Source organism: Ornithorhynchus anatinus, chromosome 7 (genome assembly GCF_004115215.2).
Source record: "Ornithorhynchus anatinus isolate Pmale09 chromosome 7, mOrnAna1.pri.v4, whole genome shotgun sequence".
NCBI lineage: Eukaryota > Metazoa > Chordata > Mammalia > Monotremata > Ornithorhynchidae > Ornithorhynchus > Ornithorhynchus anatinus.
Window position 1 is genome coordinate 71,478,313 of NC_041734.1, and position 19,181 is coordinate 71,497,493.

At 51.8% G+C, this 19,181-nt stretch overlaps 1 protein-coding gene across 1 annotated transcript in view; it reads right to left on the bottom strand.

Moving 5' to 3' along the window:
* Window positions 1-1,527: 1,527 nt before the first annotated feature.
* The window catches only part of CACNA1S (calcium voltage-gated channel subunit alpha1 S), a 63,149-nt gene continuing 45,495 nt past the window's right edge, over window positions 1,528-19,181 (bottom strand). Inside the window, exons 27-44 of the mRNA XM_029069675.1 lie at window positions 18,509-18,619; window positions 17,140-17,223; window positions 16,414-16,470; window positions 14,390-14,518; window positions 14,125-14,190; window positions 13,387-13,478; window positions 11,991-12,150; window positions 10,029-10,156; window positions 9,251-9,347; window positions 8,642-8,744; window positions 7,053-7,154; window positions 6,561-6,691; window positions 5,270-5,398; window positions 4,092-4,309; window positions 2,993-3,075; window positions 2,543-2,625; window positions 2,178-2,324; window positions 1,528-1,782 (exon numbers count right to left, since the gene is read on the bottom strand). Coding sequence (XP_028925508.1) covers window positions 1,528-1,782; window positions 2,178-2,324; window positions 2,543-2,625; window positions 2,993-3,075; window positions 4,092-4,309; window positions 5,270-5,398; window positions 6,561-6,691; window positions 7,053-7,154; window positions 8,642-8,744; window positions 9,251-9,347; window positions 10,029-10,156; window positions 11,991-12,150; window positions 13,387-13,478; window positions 14,125-14,190; window positions 14,390-14,518; window positions 16,414-16,470; window positions 17,140-17,223; window positions 18,509-18,619 — 2,175 coding nt within the window. The remainder of the gene's footprint in view (window positions 1,783-2,177; window positions 2,325-2,542; window positions 2,626-2,992; window positions 3,076-4,091; window positions 4,310-5,269; window positions 5,399-6,560; window positions 6,692-7,052; window positions 7,155-8,641; window positions 8,745-9,250; window positions 9,348-10,028; window positions 10,157-11,990; window positions 12,151-13,386; window positions 13,479-14,124; window positions 14,191-14,389; window positions 14,519-16,413; window positions 16,471-17,139; window positions 17,224-18,508; window positions 18,620-19,181) is intronic.

Consider the following 19,181-nt stretch of genomic DNA (forward strand, 5'->3'; position numbering starts at 1 on the left):
GGGGTGGGAAATATCAAATGTACAAAGGTCACAGATCCAAGTACGACTTGGATCATACTTAGAATGTGAGTCCTATGTGGGACAGGGACAGTGTCCAACCTGATTATCTTGCATCTACCCCAGGACATGGTTCAGTGCTTGGCACAGAGTAAATTCTTAACAAAAGCCACAATTATTATTACCAGCACTTTAGTGAGCTCTCCCAAGCTTTTAATAAGGTATACAGAGTAAGTGCTCAACAAATACGCTTGACTGACTGATTGATTAGCTGGGGTCCTCAGTCATCAAAAAGCACCGCAGCCGGCCGCCTGTGTCTCAGGCAGATGGGCTGCCGGCGGTTGTCTCGGTCTGGAAATTCCCCGTCAGACGGTCCTGCTGAGGAGAATGGCCAATCCAGGGCCACAGGCAGCCTCGCCTGGGCTCCCACCTGGCTCCCATCCTCCCACCTGGCTCCCATCCCAGGTTCCTGTGGGGGAAGCTGAGAGCCATATCCCCTCCCCACCCCTATCTGCCCCCTCTGTCTGGCTGCAACAAAGACTGCCTTGCTGGACCTGCCTTGACCTCTTTCACCGCTTCTGCCCTCTGCGTCAGGACAAGGCTGGAGGCCTCCCTGCCCTTCCTGGCCCGCCCTTCCCGAGGCCTTGCCGCAGGGAACTGGCAGCTTAGGCAGGGGCCGAGCCTAATGATAGCAATGATAGAACTTGTTTAGCTTGGGCTTCTCTTGGGCATCCCAAGAAATCACTTCTGATCTCATTCCTCGTCTCCTTGCCTGCCAGAGTAGGGGAGGGTGGGATGGCGGGCAGGACTGGAATGGCAACGACTCCCTTCCCTATACAAGCAAATAACGGAGGCCCAGAGAGGTTTAGTGACTCACTCAAGGTCACAGTGAGTCAGAAACAGAGCCAGGGTTAGAACCTTGGAGCTCTGTCTCTTCCCTCATCTTTTCTTCCCTAAAGTAAGCCCAAGGGGTTGCTTGGGCCAACTTATGCCAAACCTTTTTCTGGTCTGATGGGGTCCTGGCCCTGGAAGATATTTCAGCCCCTCCTCATCTCACATACTCCAGAGCTCCCTCCCTCCCAGATGAGTCCACTTTCAACTTCATCGGAAATGTTTCTGATCCAGAAGCCTTTGGGGTATGGGGTTTGGGATTTCCAGCGAAACCATGTCTGGGAAACAAAAACCAAGCATATGTGTTTGCTAATGTCACACAACTGGGGATATTTAATGACCTGTTGGCCCTTAGGCACGGACTTGATGCCAGCTAGGGAGTGGGCAGTCCTTGCCCAGGCCTGAGAAGGGGGCTGGCAAGGCTTTGTCCAATCAGATCCCTCTGGAAGAGGGACTGAACCACCGGGTTCTGGATTCTCTGTGGTGACTCCCACCTCCCCAGCTTCCAGTCAATCCATCGGATCCCTGGCAGAGAGGGAAGATGCCCAGTGCTGGGGTAAACTTCCTCCATGCCCATCCCCTCCCAACCAATCTATGATGCCTGCTGGGCATGGTCCAGTAGGGAGCCCTGCAGGCACGTCACAGCCTGGTGATAACCATTGCTTCCTGGAAGCTTTGGGGTGGGGGCCGGCCACTTGGGGTGCTGGGGGCAGGGGAAGAGGGCCAGGGGCCATCATCCTGGCCCCCAGAGGACTCCCGTCCTTGCAGTAGTTCAGTCGCTGCCTTCTCCACTTGCTCCACCTCCATGCCGCAAGCGTCTGCCATTGCTTGTCCCGTGGCCGCCAGGAAGCCGGAATCTCTGGACAAGGGGCCCAGACCCCCCAGGACCAGAGCCTGGTAGGAGAGGGGAGGAGGGTGAGGGTATGGAGCTGGGTCCTTTCTTTCTGAGCCCTACTGGCCCCCACCAGGATTGCCCCTTGCCCCCATGCTCTCGTGTCTTCCTGCAAGTCTGCCCCATCCTCCCTTGGTCTGGGTCCCCCGGGGATTAGACTCAGTTCTTTGATGCTGAGGTCAGAGGTGGGTACTTGTGGCATGAACTGTTTACGGCTTTTGCTCTGGCCACGTCCTAGTGTTCCCGGAGCCACCTCTGCCTCTCTGACCTTATTCCCGGGCCCTTGAGTGCAATCTCTAAACCAGTTCCAGGGTGACTGGGACTTGGGCCCTGCACAGGAGTCTGGGTCCAGCGGCTCCTGGCCACCTCTTCCAGGTCTCATCAGCTTTAATCTCACCTCCTGGATCAGCTGGGTGGTAGCTGGTGTCAGACACACCGGACTTTCCCCTTGGCTCCGGGAGCTGCTGCTTGCTGGCACCTGGCCACCAGCCTCTGGCCCCGAGAACTCCCTCTCCCGTAGGATGCTGAATTCTTTCTTGGGTGGCTGTTCCCAGACAGAGAAAGAGAAGAAGGGTCTTAGAGGGAATTCAGGGCTGCAAGACCCTTGGGGCCTTGGGGGGACTCCAGGTGACCCACAGTGGGAGGAAGAGCCAGGACCTGAGGTGTGATACTGTCTAAGGCCCCAGTCACCCTGACTCCTTCCAGGGTCACAGGGTGGGCAAGACCTTGGAGCTTTCCCCATTGTCCCAGTGCCCTCATTACCTGCATGCCTGATGCTGCCTCCCCGCTGGCCTCCCGGCTCAGCTGTCTCCTCAGGTGGTGCAGGTGGAAGGAGGGCTGGGATCCTGTGATGGGAGACAAGGAGTCGGGAGCCAGGCCGAGCCAGGACACCTGCTATTCAGGGACCAGCCTGGCCCCGCCACCCTGGAAACCAACCCCAGTCCTACCACTGGGAGGAGTTCAGAGCCAGGGGCTCCTTTGCCCCTGGAACAGATCTCATGGGGAGCTGAGCCCCCCATGCAGTCAGGGCAGTGGGTGGACATTTCCTTCAGAAGTGACAGCTCATGGGGGGGACAGGGAGGAAGATGCAGATAGAGCAGGAGTGGGAGGAGCTCAGGGCAGGACTCAGGGAGTGTGGGATAACAGGGGCCCCCACACCAGCTGCTTCCATCCTGGGTTGGGGATCCCCGCTCAGAGAGGAGGAGTACTGACCGAGAGGATCTGGGTGTTGGCTGGCCGAGTGTTGCCCAGAGGTAGATGGCTTCATTCCCAGGAGCTCATTCTCAAAACTGAAGCTGAAACAGGTCCAGGGTCAGGTCACCAGGATCTCCCCACTCCTGATCCCTCACTTGCCCATTCCTTTTTGAAGGGTGCCCCTTCCTGTTTGAAATCCAAGCTTTCTGCAGGGCCATCTCCGAGCAGGCTCATTTCTGGAGAATAAGAGCACTGATCTCTCTGCCCTAGTTCGTTGCTGCTTCAGGGTAGGCCTAGTCTACATCCAGGTACCCACTTCTGCCCCACCATCGTCCCTGGCCTTGATCGGATCCACCTAGCTGGGAGTCCCAGGGGACCCTCAGGGAGACTCACTCCTACCTCTGCTGTGGGAGGGGAGATGGAAGGGGTTAAATACCCCAATCCCAGGTCACACGCTGGAGATCTGCTTTTTGAGGGACATCTCTCTCTCCTCCCTCTTTCCACTTCCCTCCTCTACACATGTACAGAGCCACTCCCTGCCTCACACAAGATTCCGCATCTGATGCCAGTGGATAGATCATGGGCCTGGGAGGCAGAAGAGTCTAGGTTCTAATCCCAGCTCTGCCACTTGTCTGGTGGGTGACCTTGGGCAAGTCACTTCACCTCTCTGTGACTCAGTTACCTCATCTGTATAATGGGGATTAAGATTGTGACCCCCTATTTGGGACATGGACTATGTCCATCCTGACTAATAGTAACTGTGGTATTTGTTAAGCACTTACTATGTGCCTGTAAGACCGTCAGTGGGCAGGGATTGTCTCTTATCTGTTGCCGAATTGTACATTCCAATCGCTTAGTACAGTGTTCTGCACATAGTAAGCGCTCAATAAATGCTATTGAATGAATGAATGAATGTGCCAAGCACTGTTCTAAGCTCTGGGGTAGATATAAGGTAATTGGTTTGGACACAATCCCTGTCCCAAATAAGGATTTCTACCCCAGGGCTTAGTACAGTATATAGCACATAGTAAGCGCTAAAAAATACCATTAAAAAAATAATACAAAAATTGCTCTGGGTTAGGAGATAGACTGGCAGCCAGCAGTGGCCAGCTGCTACCTGGAACCGGGGCGGCTGCTGTTGGCATTGTTAGCGTTGATGTTGGAGTTGGGCCTGGCGGCTGGGGCAGGGGGGAAGTCATCCAAGAACACGGGTGAGTCCAGGTCTTCCATCTCCACCTCCGAGAACTGGAGAGGCCTCTGAGTGGCGATGTGAGGGGGCAGGGAGTCGCTGCGTTCTAGGTAGGTGTCTACTTGGCCAAAAAGCCCGCCCGTCCGCTGTGCCCAGAAAGAAAGGTTACAGGTCACAGATGGCTGCCTGGGGGTCCAGCCAGTGTACCCAGGACGCGAGCCAGGGAGGGTGGCTGGTGAGAGGGAAGCCACAGGGGGAGCAGCCCCTGAGGAACCGCCTCCAGAGATAGTGGGGGATGAGGGCTCAGCAGAGGAGGGGTAGAGAAGAATGGGAAATCCTAATCCATGACATCACCCTCAGGAGCCGGAACAGCCAGATGGAGCTTTGTAAAAGGTCCCCAGTTCCACCGGGCCCATTTGGCTTGGGTTAAGCAAGGTTTAATTGCCTATTGATTGATTGACTGATTTATCCCTGTGGTGGTTCCTTCTGGGCTAGTTCTAAGGGTATGAGAGATTCTGGTTTGATTCTTGTTTCCCTTAAGGATCTTGGGGACTGTACTACAGGCATGGACCCCCAGAAGGTCCTGGACCGAACTGCCTTCCTTCGGGTGGGCAGAATGCCAACTGGACTCTTAGGAGGGTCATGGAGGGTTGGGCCGTGGTTGGCTGTGTCCAGCTGGACTGCCAGAGACCTCTCCTCAGGGGAGTTCTAGACTGGATCGTGCCTCAGGAATCCAGGGCCCAGGTGGAAGTGAACCTAGACTGGCTTTACATAATGATAGGTCCAGTCTGCCCACTGGGTCCCCCTGACACTTCCAGCCCTGCCTCGCCTTTGGATGAAGACCCCCCATTTCATGAAATTTCAGATCAGGGCCTGGGTTGCGAGACGGGGAGTAGGGTTGGAAGCTGGGAGCCGGGATCCAGGAGCCAGGAGCCAGGGTGCAGAGGAGGGTGTGTTGGAGGAAAACTATGCTTTGGTTCCTCTGTACAGATCTTTTTGTTTTTGTCTGCTCCCAGCTCATCCCAGGGGAGTTCCTCAGGGTGGTTGTGGCTCTCTGGATTTGGGGGATCCCACAGACCCCACCTCAGGTTCCTCCTCCTTCTCACCCTGTAGATCCCCTCCTCCATCGCTGCCTCCACCATGGCTTGTTCCAGTTCCTCTTCTGCCACCAGGTCTCCAGAGATGGCCCGGTGGATCTCAGGAGCCACTTCCTCTTCGATGCTCCGCAGTCCGGCCTGAGGGAGAGAGGGCGGCAGAAAGAGCCCCACGGGTTGGGGACATGGTCTGAATAACACTGGCATTGAGTATGTGCTATCTATGCACTCAGTGCTGGGATAACTACAAGACTGTTCGCTCATTATAATAATATTGGTATTTGTTAAGCGCTTACTATGTGCTAAGCACTGTTCTAAGCGCTGGGCTAGACACAGGGGAATCAGGTTGTCCCACGTGGGGCTCACGGTCTTAATCCCCATTTTACAGATGAGGTAACTGAGGCACCGAGAAGTTAAGTGACTTGCCCAAAGTCACACAGCTGACAAGTGGCCGAGCAGGGATTCGAACCCTTGACCTCTGACTCCAAAGCCCGTGCTCTTTCCACTGAGCCACGCCGCTTCTCTATAGGCAGAGAACGTGTCTACCAACTATGCCATATTGAATTATCCTATTATTATTAGTAGTACAGTCCTCTACACATAATAAGCACTCAATACATCGATTGATTGATTGATTGATTGATAGGAAGGGGAATTAGCTCAAATGGTAGAGAGCTCACTTAGCATGTGAGAGGTAGCGAGATCGATGCCCACATGCTCCAAGTTTAAGAAGCAGCGTGGCTCAGTGGAAAGAGCCCGGGCTTGGGAGTCAGAAGTCCTGGGTTCTAATCCCGGTTCAGCAGCTTGCCAGCTGTGTGACTTTGGGCACGTCACTTAACTTCTCTGTGCCTCAGTTACCTCATCTGTAAAATGGGGATTAAAATTGTGAGCCCCACATGGGACAACCTGATCACCTTGTATGCCCCCAGCGCTTAGAATAGTGCTTTGCACATAGTAAGCGCTTAACAAATACCACCATTATTATTATTATTATTATTATTACTGATTGATCAGACACAGCTTCAGTTCACATAGAGCTCAAAGCTTAAAAGGGAGGGAGGAGGGATAGTAGGACTCTTATCCGCACTTGATACATGAGGAAATTGAGGCCCAGACGGGTTTAGACATCCAGCAGGTCAGTGGCCGAGTTGGAATTAGAACCCAGATCTCCTGACCCTCAGTCCCAAGTTCTTTCCTCCAGGCCACACCGCCTCCCTTGGGGAGCCCCTCATCCCTTGCCCCAACCCCAGCCTCATCTCCAGGGAAGGTGGTGGCCACAGAGTCCCGAGCTTCTCTTTCTCACCTGGATCTGCACCGTGTCTTTGTCCTTCTTGGGCCGATACCCATAATACTCCTCCTGCCGTTTCATGAACTTCCGGAAATGCTCCTGGATGAGGAATGTGGCATAGAATTTCCCCACAGTCACCTCGTCATCTGGAGAGGAAGTGCATCCCATGGTTATGAATCTCATGGGAATGGGCTCCCCAGGATCAAGGAGGATTGGGGATCAGGAGAAGAGGGTGCCCTGTTTTCTGCTCAGCCCTATGGGACACTTAGAAGACCTTGTGTTGAGTCTTGGTTTAAATTTGGCAATCGAATCCCAACTTGATTAGTTGCCCTTGAATCTCAGGCACCTACTTGGGCTTGCTAATTTCTCAGACTTCTGTAGAGGCTTCTCTTCCTGGAAGTCGGGGTCACTTTCTCCAATAGGATGGCATAATGTGAGTGCCTCCCCCGAGTTCTCCCAAGGGCAGAACTCCACACTGGGCCTTCCAGACCCTGAAAAAATGCTCACCTCCGATTGGAGGAATGACTTGATCAAGGAGCTTCATACTGGTTCTCTTCCAGATCTTCTTGATGATGGCTCTCAGCTCCTCGTTTGCCTGCTCAAAGTTCCCTGGGGGCCAACAGGGAAGCAGAAATCATATTCTTGGCTGCCCCAGTTCACTCATCATCATCATCAACATCAGTACAGTAAGTGCTCAACAAATACGATTGAATGAATGAATCACATCATCATCGTTCTAATCACGAGACTATATAACAGAGAAAAATATCTGGTCCCTGTGGTCTAGGAGCTTATGGAGTCCATTGGATAAAAGCCCACAGAAGTTTTTGTATTGTTATTATTATTATTATTTTTGTTAAGCACTTACTATGTGTCAAGCATTGTACTGAGCACTGGGGTAGATGCAAGACAAACAGGTTTGACACAGTTCCTGTCTTATATGGGGTTCATAGTCTAAGTGGGGTCACCACGGCAACCCTGGATGTTCTGGTCCATGCTGTCACCTTAAAAAGGGCCTTTGCTTCAATCTGGATGATTCACTCGCACCTCACCCAGTCCTGAGCTTCCAAGCCCTGTGAGTCGCACTTCCTCCACCGATGTCCGACTCATTCGTTGGCTCCCTTTGCTCTGTCAGTATGCATCCCCAAACCCCCTTCTGTTGTTTCCATCTCCCTCCTCCACCTGGCTCTGGGCAGTCTTCCCAGCTATCCCAAACTAACAGAATTATCTCCCTTGGCCTCTTCTTAATTCTCTTCCCAAGCAATGCTCCTCCAGTAATAAGGGGCCTGGCTGCTCACCACCAACTTCTTTCGCGTTCATATGCCTCTGACTGCTCTATTTCTTTATTTTTGCATCCTTGGTGTAAAACTGTTTGTCTTCCCTTTTAGAGTCTAAGTTCCTTGTGTGCAGGGACCATGTCTCTTTGTTTTTCTGTTCTTTCTGAGTGCTCAGTACAGCACACTGAGTCGATGCTCCATAAATGCTGCTTCCACTATAACAATTACTATTACAATGCTGCTGCTACTACTCCTTCCCCAATTAAGCCCTCCTTTCCCTGGCTCCCTGTCCCTTTAATGCCATCTATACACTTGGATCTGTGACCTTTGAGCATTTGCTTTTTACTCCACCCTCAACCCCACAGCACTTAAGTACATATATATATCAGTAGTTATTAATTTATATTGTCTACCTCCTCCTCTAGAGGGTAAACTCATTGTGAGCGGGGAATGTTTCTGCCAACTCTGTTGTATTTGTGCTCTTCCAAGCACTTAGTACAGTGCTCTGCACACAGTAAGCACTCAATAAATACCACTGATGATGATGATGATGTTTCTGCCACGGCTTGTACTATTACCAGTGGCTATTACTTCACTTGCTGCTATTACTACTAATGCTACCACTATTCCTATTCCTCCTACCATTACTCTAGTCCTACTCCCACTCCTGGCATTCACCCTTGCCTATCTGCCTGTTACTGGTGGGAGCCCAGGAGACGGGGGCAGGTCTGGGTTGAGGATAGAGTTGGTGCCCAGCCAGTGTGCCCCTCCAGTCCCTGTGGGAGAAGAGGCCCCCCCCCCCCCCCCGTCAGGGCTTACCTTCAGTTTTGATCTTGAGAGCTGTGCGAACCAGGGCGAAGAGCGTGGCATTGAAGGTGACGGTGCCATCGCTGTTCAGAGGCATGTTCATGCCCACCAGCCGCTGAGCAGTGAGAAGAAGCAAGGGGCCATCAGCCCAGAAAGTGGGGATCAGGAACCCTGGGAGAGGGATCAGCCTGAGGCGCTGGAGGTCAGGGCCCAGGAGGTCATGGGGAGACAGAAATTGCCAAACAGGTGGAGGTACCGGTAAACTGCTTTGGCATTTGGGCTCAACTCTGGGCCACCCTGGGCTCTCCCCCTGTGAACCTGCTCTTCCTCCCAGCTTGTGGGATCTGCTGCAAAGGCCAGAGGTAAAGGGAAGGGGGAGAGGCCAGAAGTAGCTGCAGTAGTTGGGGGTGGGTATTGGGGAAAGGGACGACAGCTACCCCTCCGCCCCTGCCCACCTTCTGAGAAGGCTGGGGGTGGGTGGTGGTCCTGAACTAGGAGCTTCCTATGGCCCACAGGGGCCAGGATCTGAGGGACAGGAGGTCCCCAGCACAGAGCTACCAGACTGAGGAGGTGGGGCATGTCTTTGGAGGGTGGGAGCCTAGTTCTGGGTAGTGACAGTACCTTACAGGCCACCCGGTGAGGACAGAACTTCCCAAATCCCAGAGGGGGCTGGATCCGCCTCAGCAAGGTCACCACATCCAGGTGCTTGATTCTCCCCCTGCAGGACAGGGGTAGCAGGAATAGACAGTGCTCTCACTCTGGGCCCCACCATCTCCCTGTTCCCCCTCCTCCCCTATCATCATTCTCATCACAGTGGTATTTGTGAAGCACTTTCTATGTGCACTGTACTAAGTGCTGGGGTAGATACGAGATAATCAGGACAGACACAGTCTCTGTCCCAACATGGGGCTCACAATCTAAGGGGGAGAGGGAACAAGTACCTAATCCCTATTTTACAGATGAGGAAACTGAGGCCCAGAGAAAGAAAGTGATTTGCCCAGTGCAAGTAACAAAACCAAGGTTAGAATCCAGATCCTCAGACTCCCAGACCTGTGTTCTTTACAATGGGAAGGGAGCCAGAGATATCAGATTGTAAACTCTTTGAGAGCAGGCCAGGTATTCTTTGCTTCTTGTGTATTCTCAAGCAAATACAACCATAGATACTCAGGAAGCACCAATGATCGATGGATACCAATGATCGATCAACTGATTGAGAGAGGGTCCATTGAGAAAACTTCCTCCAGCCCCCTGATTTCCTGAATGATCATGGTGGGTCCATCCCATGGTCCTCACCCCAAGGGCTAGCAGTCTCCTAATGTGTGTGTCCCAACCCCAAACCAGTTCCCCAGAAAGTCTCTGGGGTCATATCCTGGAGCTCTGGGCAAAAGTTGGCACTCACTTGGCTTCTGGGTCATACTCGGCCCAGATCCTCTTAAATTCATCCAGGTGATGGGGCCCGAGGATGGACCAGTCCCGTGTCAGGTAGTCAAAGTTGTCCATGATGACTGCGACGAAGAGGTTGATAATCTAGAAGACGAAGGCCAGATGGACTCCAGGCCTGAAAGAGGCCTTGAGGTACGCCTCTGCCCCCCTAGATCCACCTCTCTCCTGGCCTCAGGAGCTTCTCATTCGGCAGAGGTTGGGGGTCCCTGATAGAGCACCCCCAACTGAAGTGACCTGAGGCAACTGTCATCATTGCCACATCTTTGACATAACTATAACCTGGACTCCCCTATTAGACTAAAATCTCCTTGAAGGCAGGAAGTACAACTCTCCCAAGCACTTAGTACAGCATTCTGCACAGAGTAAGCAGAAATAAATAATAATGATGTCATTTATTAAACACTTACTCTGTTCTAACTTCTGGGGCAAATACAAGGTTACCAGATCGGACCCAGGCCCTGTGCCACCTGGGACTCATAGTTAATCTTATCTTAATTTTACAGATGAAAAAATTGAGGCCCAGGGAAGTTGAGTGACCTGCCCTGCAAACCAAATCCGGGTCTCCAGACTTCCAGCACTGGGGCTTTTACTGCTAGATCACGATGCATCCCAACATACCTTGTTTTTATATTGTATTTGTTTAGCATTATGTGTCAAGCACGGGTTTTAAGTGCTGGGGTAGATTTAAGTTTATCAGGTGTGAAATAGTTCCCGTCCCACATGGGGCTCACAGTCGAGTAGGAGGGAGAATAGATTTTGAATCCCTATTTTACAGTTGAGGAAACTGAGGCACAGAGAAATTAAGTGACTTGCCCACGGTCACACAGCAGGTGAGTGGAAGAGCTGGGATTAGAACCCAGGTCCTCTGGCTCCCAGTCCCAAGCTTTATCCACTAGGTCATGCTTCTTCCCAAATAAATATTTTGGATTGATTGATTAGTATTGTACTCTCCCAACCATTTGGTACAGTGCTCTGCAAACAGTAAATGCTCAATAAATATCACTGCCTGTACTTGGTGGGTTAAGTGCACACAGAAAGCAAGTCCAATATGTTTTTCTCTATCTCCCAGACTGCACAAGGCCATGGTAATTTCCCATCAGCTTCCTCCACGGGGACAGCCTACCCCTATCCAATTCCTGCATCATGACCCTTCTCTCCTGGCAAATCCTTTTCCCAGTTGTCTGCTCTCTGTTATTTCACTATCAACATCTGTTGGTATTGGTTTTCTAGTTATGAATTGATACTCTGGTTTTTAATCTTGTTCTGTCTATGGCTGGATCTGCAAAGGCAGAACTCCCATTAGACTCTATGAAGAAGGAGGTCGTGTGAACCCCACAGTTCCTGGAATAGGCTGGGGCGGGGGTGGGGGCGGGGTGGGAGAGGAGGGCGGGTGGCGGGGTCATGGCCAACAAACCAAAAAGCATTAGTCTTCTCTGCCCTCATGTACCAAGAATGATGGGTTTGCCCCGGCCAGACTCGGCCCAAACCAGAGCTTCCTCTGAAAAAAGTATTTTCAAAAACCACAGCTATCTGGCAGAGGGAGTCAGAGGGGAATGAAATTGGAGCTCTGGAGGGCCAAGGATGGTGGCTAATTCTCAGATGGGTATTCTTTCCCAGAGCTGAGTTCAGAGCTCTATTCACAGTCAGTGCTTAATTAATACTCCTGCTGCTACTGCCACTACTAGGGATTCCTCCATTTGGGAAGCACCTCTGAAGTGCCTGGGGCTGCTGCTTTGGATCTATAAAGCCATCCTGTCCCTTTAGAATGCTGGAGTGCCGACTGGAGGATGGGGAATCAGGAGGAGTAATGGAAAGTGCCTTCTCCCTCAGCCAGAGTCATGGGACTGGGAAAATGCCGGTGTCCCCTGGTTCCCCAACACCCCCCCAACCTCCCGCCAACTCCCAGGGAACAACCTACCAGGAAGGCGCAGAGCATGTAGAAGCTGATGAAATAGAAATATGCGAAGCCCGTGCCACACGTATACTCCTCCCCAGGGTTGTAGTCGGACTCAGGGTCACACAACTTCCCGTAGCTGGAGGCCAGTAAAATCTCCTGCCAGGCCTCTCCCGTCGCACACCTGTAGGGTTGGGATGGACTGGGCTAATTATCCCTGGGGCTGGTGGCCCCATGAGGAGGTGGGGGCCTTTTTCTCTGGAAAAGGGTGACCATTGTAATGAAAACCTAAGGAGGCCTGGTGCCCACAGAGCCACCTGAAATGTCTGTGATTCAGTGCTGCCTCCTGCCAGTCTTTCCCTTCTATACTCCTCTGGCCTGATTTCCTCCGCACCTCACCTTCTACCTTGCTCAGGGGAGAGGGTATAGAGTCTTTTTTTTTTTGATAGTTTCTTTTCAAGGGAGTCACCTAATCTTTAAGATCCCTGTGAACAGTGATTTTGTCTGCCTACTATATTGTACTGTACTCTCCCACGCCTTTGATAAAAGTGCTCTGCACATAGTAAGTGCCCAATAAATACCACTGATTGATTCACTGGTCCTGTAGAAGAAGGATAGAGGACTAGGGGTGGAGGTGCAGGATTAGGATGGAGAGGAAAGACAACTATGGAAGTGTGGGACCAAAGGTGGGGGCAGAGGATTAACCTGCTTAGACCTGGCCTTGGTGGACTTCGACTTTTGGAGATAACTCCTTTAGGAAGCTCCCATGGTCCCCCCTGACCCAGGGATTCAACGCTGCTCCTGTCCACCTGCAATCTCCTCTCAACTCTCCAGTGAGGAAAGGGAGTCTGATCTCCTGATTCCAGCTTTGCCCTCACACTTGTGAGTCACTGAGTGTCAGGGTGTCACTGTATCACCTTTGTTTTCTGACTCAGTGTCCCCCTCTGCCCCACGACTGCCTGGGGACATTCCTCCCAAGGACGAATGCAAAATGATGATTGGAGAGTCTCAGAAACCCTGCACCCTCTGTGCAAACCCCAGGGTTTTTGGTTAGTTGCAGAAGAGGAAATTGAGACGGAGAGTTGGGGAAGGGTTTGGAAACTGAGGTACAGGGATGGGGGAAAGATGAGTGTTGGGATTCACAGTGAACTAGGGGCTGAGGTGAGTCTGGGAATCAAGAGTCACGCTCCCTTTCAGAGCCCTTTTGTGGCCTGCGGATTGTGGTTCCTGCTCCCAGGGGCCTTCGTCACCAGGCCTAGGCTAGACTTTGGCCTCTTCTCTGGGCCTAGAGTGAGGGAAGAAGCTCGGCAAATAGGTGGTTGAGGCGGAGTAGGGAGAGGGCAGGGGTAAGGCGCTTTCTCAGAGGTGAATGTTGGTCCTGGAGAAGAGGCCAGAAGAATGGTTGGTGGAAGCTACCCACCTGAAGAGCAGCAGCACGGCTTGCGGGAACGTCTGGAAGTTATTATTCCTATTTATCTGGGTCCCGTCCACTGTGGCGATTTTCCCAAACATCTGTAAGTCACAGGAAGTCAGTGATACTGGGGCCTAAGCCCTCCCTCCCTTCCCCACAGCCTTGTTCGCCAGTCAGGGGCTGTGAGGAGGGTCAGAAGCCAACGGGATGCTTGTTTTGGGATCCTTGGCCTGGCCTGCCAGGGTTAAGGTTATTGTCCGTCTCCCTCTCTAGACCGTAAGCTCATTGTGGGAGGGAATGTTATATTGTTCTCTTGCAAGTGCTTAGTACAGTTCTCTGTACACAGTAAGTGCTCAATAAATTCTGTTGATTGGCCAAGACGTGTTCTCTCAGCTGGGGCATGTGTCAGGAGTCTCAAACCAATCACCATCTGTCTTGCCGGTGCTTAGGGGAGTAGCAGATGGACCAGGGAAAGACCCAGCTAGGGGGGGTCTTCCTGCCTGCCAAACCTCTCCTCCCTCAAGGTCCCCAATATGCAGCTGCCTCTGCTGCCACTCTGATCGCAGCTCTTAGTCTGGTACCTCGTGGACTGACCTACCAGGTGGAAGTAGTTCGACCTCGCTTGCGATGGTCTATTGTTATGGCAACCTCTCTCTTCTGGGGCAAATACTTCCCACTGTGGGTAAGTCTTCATTTCAACTAGGGAACTTTCCTCGGGAATAGGCAGCTTCTGGTGCCCCTGCTCACCTGCATCCCAATGACGGCATAGATGAAGAAGAGCATGACGATCAGGAGCGCCACGTAGGGCAGGGCCTAAGGAACAGATCGGGGAATCAGAAGGGCACTGGGGAGTTACAAGGGAAGGCACTGACCACCTTCTTTCTTGCCCCACTGCATTTTCTGCCCAAGTTGGGCTAGATTCTGTTGGGGTTCACTGCTCCACCTGCCCGTGGGGCCTTGGGGCAGTGTGGGGTGTTCAGTACGGGCCCTGCCGGCCTTCAAGCCAACGTACCTGGAACGACTTGATGAAGGTCCAGAGCAGAGTCCGGACACCCTCTCCTCGGCTCAGCAGCTTTATCAGCCTCATGACTCGGAATAGCCGGAAGAAAGTGATGGAGACACGGGCATTTTCCTCTGGATCCTGCCGGGGGAGCAGCGGCCCCAAGTTCAGTCTGGGAGGAGAGGAGCCCGGGGTGGGGGGGTAGGAGGGAACTGAGGGGCTGGGGGAGGGAGCCAGCCCGGTAGGTGGCAGGGGGACTGGCAAGTTAGGGGAGAGACCTAGACCAAGTTGAAAGAGGACAACTGGCAGGCCAAGGAAGGAATCTGTGATTTGGAGGAGCTTTCTCCCTGACCCGCCCTCCCACCCTAACCTGATCTCATTGTGGTCCCTGTGGCTACATTCACTCTCAGCCACAGGGTCCCGAGGGACAGGAGGGAACAGGATCTAGTAGGAGAAAGAAAAGCTCCACCGACCTTGCTTACTACAAAACCCTTCAAGGACCCCCTCTGGCTCATCACCCTGATTCCTCTACCTCAGTGGTTGGGGGTGGGAGGCTACAGCTTCCTCCTCTCCATGAGCTCATTTTCATTTTGCCTAGGGATTTGACTTCTGCTCAGGGATCCCTCTGGCCAGGCGCTCCAGCCTTAAGAGGAGCAGCCTAGCTCAGTGGAAAGAACACGGGCTTGGGAGTCAGAGGCCGTGGGTTCGAATCCCTGATCCGCCACTTGGCAGCTGGGTGACTGTGGGCAAGTCACTTCACTTCTCTCGGCCTCAGTGACCTCATCTGTAAAAGGGGGATTAAGACTGTGAGCCTCAAGTGGGACAACCTGATTACCCTGTATCTACCCCAGCACTTAGAACAGTGCTCTGCACATAGTAAACGCTTAACAATACCAACATTAAACTGCGAGGGGTCTATTCTTGGGGCACTGGGGTCTGAACAGCTGGCTTTTCCCATTCCTCGCACCCTCTGGCAGCCCCATTCCCCAGGTCTTGGACTACTCCACCCAGGGGTTGTCACTTCCAGCTCCATCCCTCAATCAATCAATCCATAGTATTTACTGAGCACCTACTGTGAGCAAAGTACACTACTAAACCCTGTACCTCTGCAATAGGGGATATGCTACTTTGCTTCAGGTTTCCAAGATACCTTTACTCGAAGAGGCCTCTTCAGAGATCGAGCTCTGGTTTGGGATCAGGGACTCTAGGGATTTGCCCCTAGGTTGGTTATACTGACTGGCTGCCTCATCTATACCCTTCACTCTCTGTCAGTGCACTTGGATTTGACCATTTGGGCACCTGGTATTCACCTCACCCTCAGTCCTACAGCACTTATGTGCATAAGAGAAGCAGCTTAGTGTAGTGGATAGAACATAGGCCTATGAGTCAGAAGGTCATGGGTTCTAATCCAGCCTCCATCTCTAGTCTGCTGTGTGATCTTGGGGAAGTTACTTCTCTTCTCTGTGGCTCAGTTACCTCATCTGTAAAATGGGGATTAAGACTGTGAGCCCCATGTGTCCAACCTGATTACCATGTATCTACTCCAGCACTTAGAGCAGTGCTTGGCACATAATAAGTGCTTAACGAATACCATAATAATAGTTATTCTATCCATAATATATTTGTTTATTTTCATGTCTGTCTCCCCCATAGAATGTAAGCCCCTTGTGGGCAGTGAAGGTACCTACTAACTCTGTTGTGTTGTATTCTCCCAAGTGCTTACTACAGTTTTCTGCATACAGTAAGTGCTCAATAAATATGATTGATTGACTGAGTGGCACAGGGTAAATCACAATCTTCCCATTTGCAAAAGGGGGTGAGATCTGTCTCTTGGAGGGATGTGAAGGAGAAATGGGAAAAGTGGCCAAGGTGATTTGAGACTTTGAGAGGCCAGGTGCAGACAGGCATATGTGTGGTGCGGGGGCAGCGGGGAGGCTAGTGGCATGTGCTCAAGTAAGGAGGTCCCAAGGCCTGCCCCATGCCTCCCGTGGGGTTGATCACATGGAGCAGGGAAGGATGGCGCAGCAGATAGTTACGAGGTTCGTGCAGCCTCCGCTCAGGCAGTACAGTCCCCCGCTGGAGGCAAGGAGAGTCTGTGGAGAGAAGAGAGATGGGGAAACAGGGCACAGAACCAGAATGGGAAGCAGGGAGGGAGACAGACACAGGGAGAGACAGGGTAGGATCTGAATTTGGAAAGCAGGAATGCACCAAATCAGGGAAATGCAGAGGATATCTCCATCAGCAATGTGTGCAGCATGCCCACCCCCTCCTAGGCACCTGGGGCAGACCTAATCCTGTCCTTCAGATTGCTCCATTACACAAACACTCACACCCAAATGGATCTATACATATAAGTTTATACACCACAAAGGGCTGATGAGGTTCCAGGGAATAGGAGAATGGGTGAGGGTAATTAGGGAAAGCTTCCAGAAGGAGGAAGAGAAGGAGGGTAAGAAAGAGGGGGAGGAAAAGAAATAGGAGGAGGAGGAGGAGGAAGGGGAAGAGAGGTGGGAAGAGGAGGAAGAGAAGAGAGGTGGGAGGAGGAGGAAGAGAAGGGGGAGGATTGGGAGAAAGAGGAGAGGGAAGAAGTGGAAGAGAGAAAAAGATGAGGAGAGGGGAGAAGTGGAAGAGAGAATAAGATGAGGAGAGGGAAGAAGAGGAGGAAGGAAAAGAGGAGGAGGATGTGGAGAGCTTGAGCTGAGATTTAGAAGCGGGGAGCAGAAACAGGGAGATGGTTCCAGGTGTCAGGGGGCAAACCTCACATCGATCTCGCTGAGGATAACATCAATGATGCTGCCAATAACGATCAGGAAGTCAAACACGTTCCAGGGGTCCCCAAAGTAGCCCTGAGGAGGAGGAGGTCATCCGAGAGAAAGAAGGATGAGAAGGTTGAGTGTTGGCATTGGAATGATACTGGAGATGAATAGAAAGGCCCCGGGTCCCTGTTGTATGTCCAAGTGGCATGCCAGGGGCAGGCAGGTCCACTCTAGGCCAGAGGGAGGGTGCAAATGACTAACCCCTCAAACCCCCCAGGTCAGCAGAAGCTCTGTCAGAGGCCCATTCTGTCAGAGGTCCCTCTCTGAACTCCCTCGCCCTTGGGGGCCTTCAGGGGGTGAGGGCTGGCCAGTTGCAGACACCTTGCACCATGTCCCCTTGCTCTAACCTGAGCCAAGCCCCTGGGGAGGGGGTCGGGGTCAGTTTGGGGCCAGCCCTGCTGGGGTTTGTGGTCAACGCTATCGGTGAGCACTGTTGGTAAGTGGGGTCGGGTAGGGAGAATTGCAACTGTGCAGATGGGAGGGAACAAGACCTTCTCCCTCCCCACTGAGCCCCGATCTTTCCCCTCCTGCCTTTCAGCCAATCCCTAGGGAGCTCTTTACCTATCTCCTGTTCACACCTCAAGGAGAAAAGGTAAAAGTGAAAGCAGGGGGTGGAGTCTCAGAAGAGGGTCTCTATTGTTCTGGCTTCTAATTGGTAGGTGAGAGAGGGTCAGAGGTCTCTTACAGAATGGGAAAGAGGGTGATTTAGTGGAAAGAGCATGGGCTCGGTAGTCCTGGATCTTGGTTCTAACCCCGGTTCTGCCACTTGCCTGCTGGGCGACTTTCGGCAAGTTACTTAACTTCTCTGTGCCTCAGTTTCCTCATCTTTAAAATTAACTGGTGATATTTATTGAGCACTTACTGTGGGCAGAGAACCGTACTAAGCACTTGGGAGAGAACCATAGGACCAAGCTGGCAGAAACCTACCCTACCCACAGTGAGTTTAACAGGGGATCAAATACTTTTTGTCCCTACTTTAGACTGTAAGTCCCATAAAGGACAGGGATTATGTCCAATCTGATTATCTTGTATCTAACTCAATGCTTAGTACAGTCCTGGCATGTAGTAAACACTTAACAAATACCATTAGTATTCTTATTATTTATATAATTATATCGGTAGCATTATTTATTAGTATAGCATTTATTTATATTATTATTATAGGCTATGTGGAGAGGAGGGTAGAAAGAAAGCGTGTGTAGATGTGATCCCAGGAGGAAGGAGTGAAGGCAAATTCCCTTTCCAGGGAGCCTCCCTTCCTCCCAGCCTCCCTTCCTCATAGCCAGCCCACACTGGGCACCCTGCAGTCACTTACCTTAGCCTTGAAGGCCATAAGTTTAAGGATCATCTCCAAGGTGAAGAGGATGGTGAATGCCACATTAAGGATGTCCGAGATGTGGTTCATCTCTTCAGACTGGTTGTAGGCCTGTGGAGAGGGGAAATGGTGGGCCGGGGGAAAACAGATCTGCAAGAATTCTATTCTGCAGCAAAATGTTCTTGTTTATTTTTATTTCTGATCTTCTGATATGCAAATCATTGCTTATCTGATCTTGTGTTTCTTTGTTCAACTGCTTACTTTTCCGATATCATTCTTCTCACTTCCACCATCTCTGTGAGTCAGGGAATCAATCAATCAGTGCTATTTACTGAGTGCTTACTGTGTACAGAGCACTATACTAAGCACTTGGGAAAGTACAATACAATCAACTGGGAATGCCAGGATCCCCCTCGAAGTAACACATCTGGGGCCTCATGGAGACCTCATACAACAAGAATAGAAGAGGGGCTGAGGAGTTCCAAAGTTCTCACTTGTTTTGCTGTCTCCCCCTTGTAGACTGTGAGATTGGGTAGAGATTGTCTCTAACCGTTATGCCGAATTGTACATTCCAAGTGCTCAGTACAGTGCTCTGCACACAGTAAGTGCTCAATAAATACGATTGAATGAATGAATGAATGAATAAGAATTGACTATACTACCTGGGATGGGG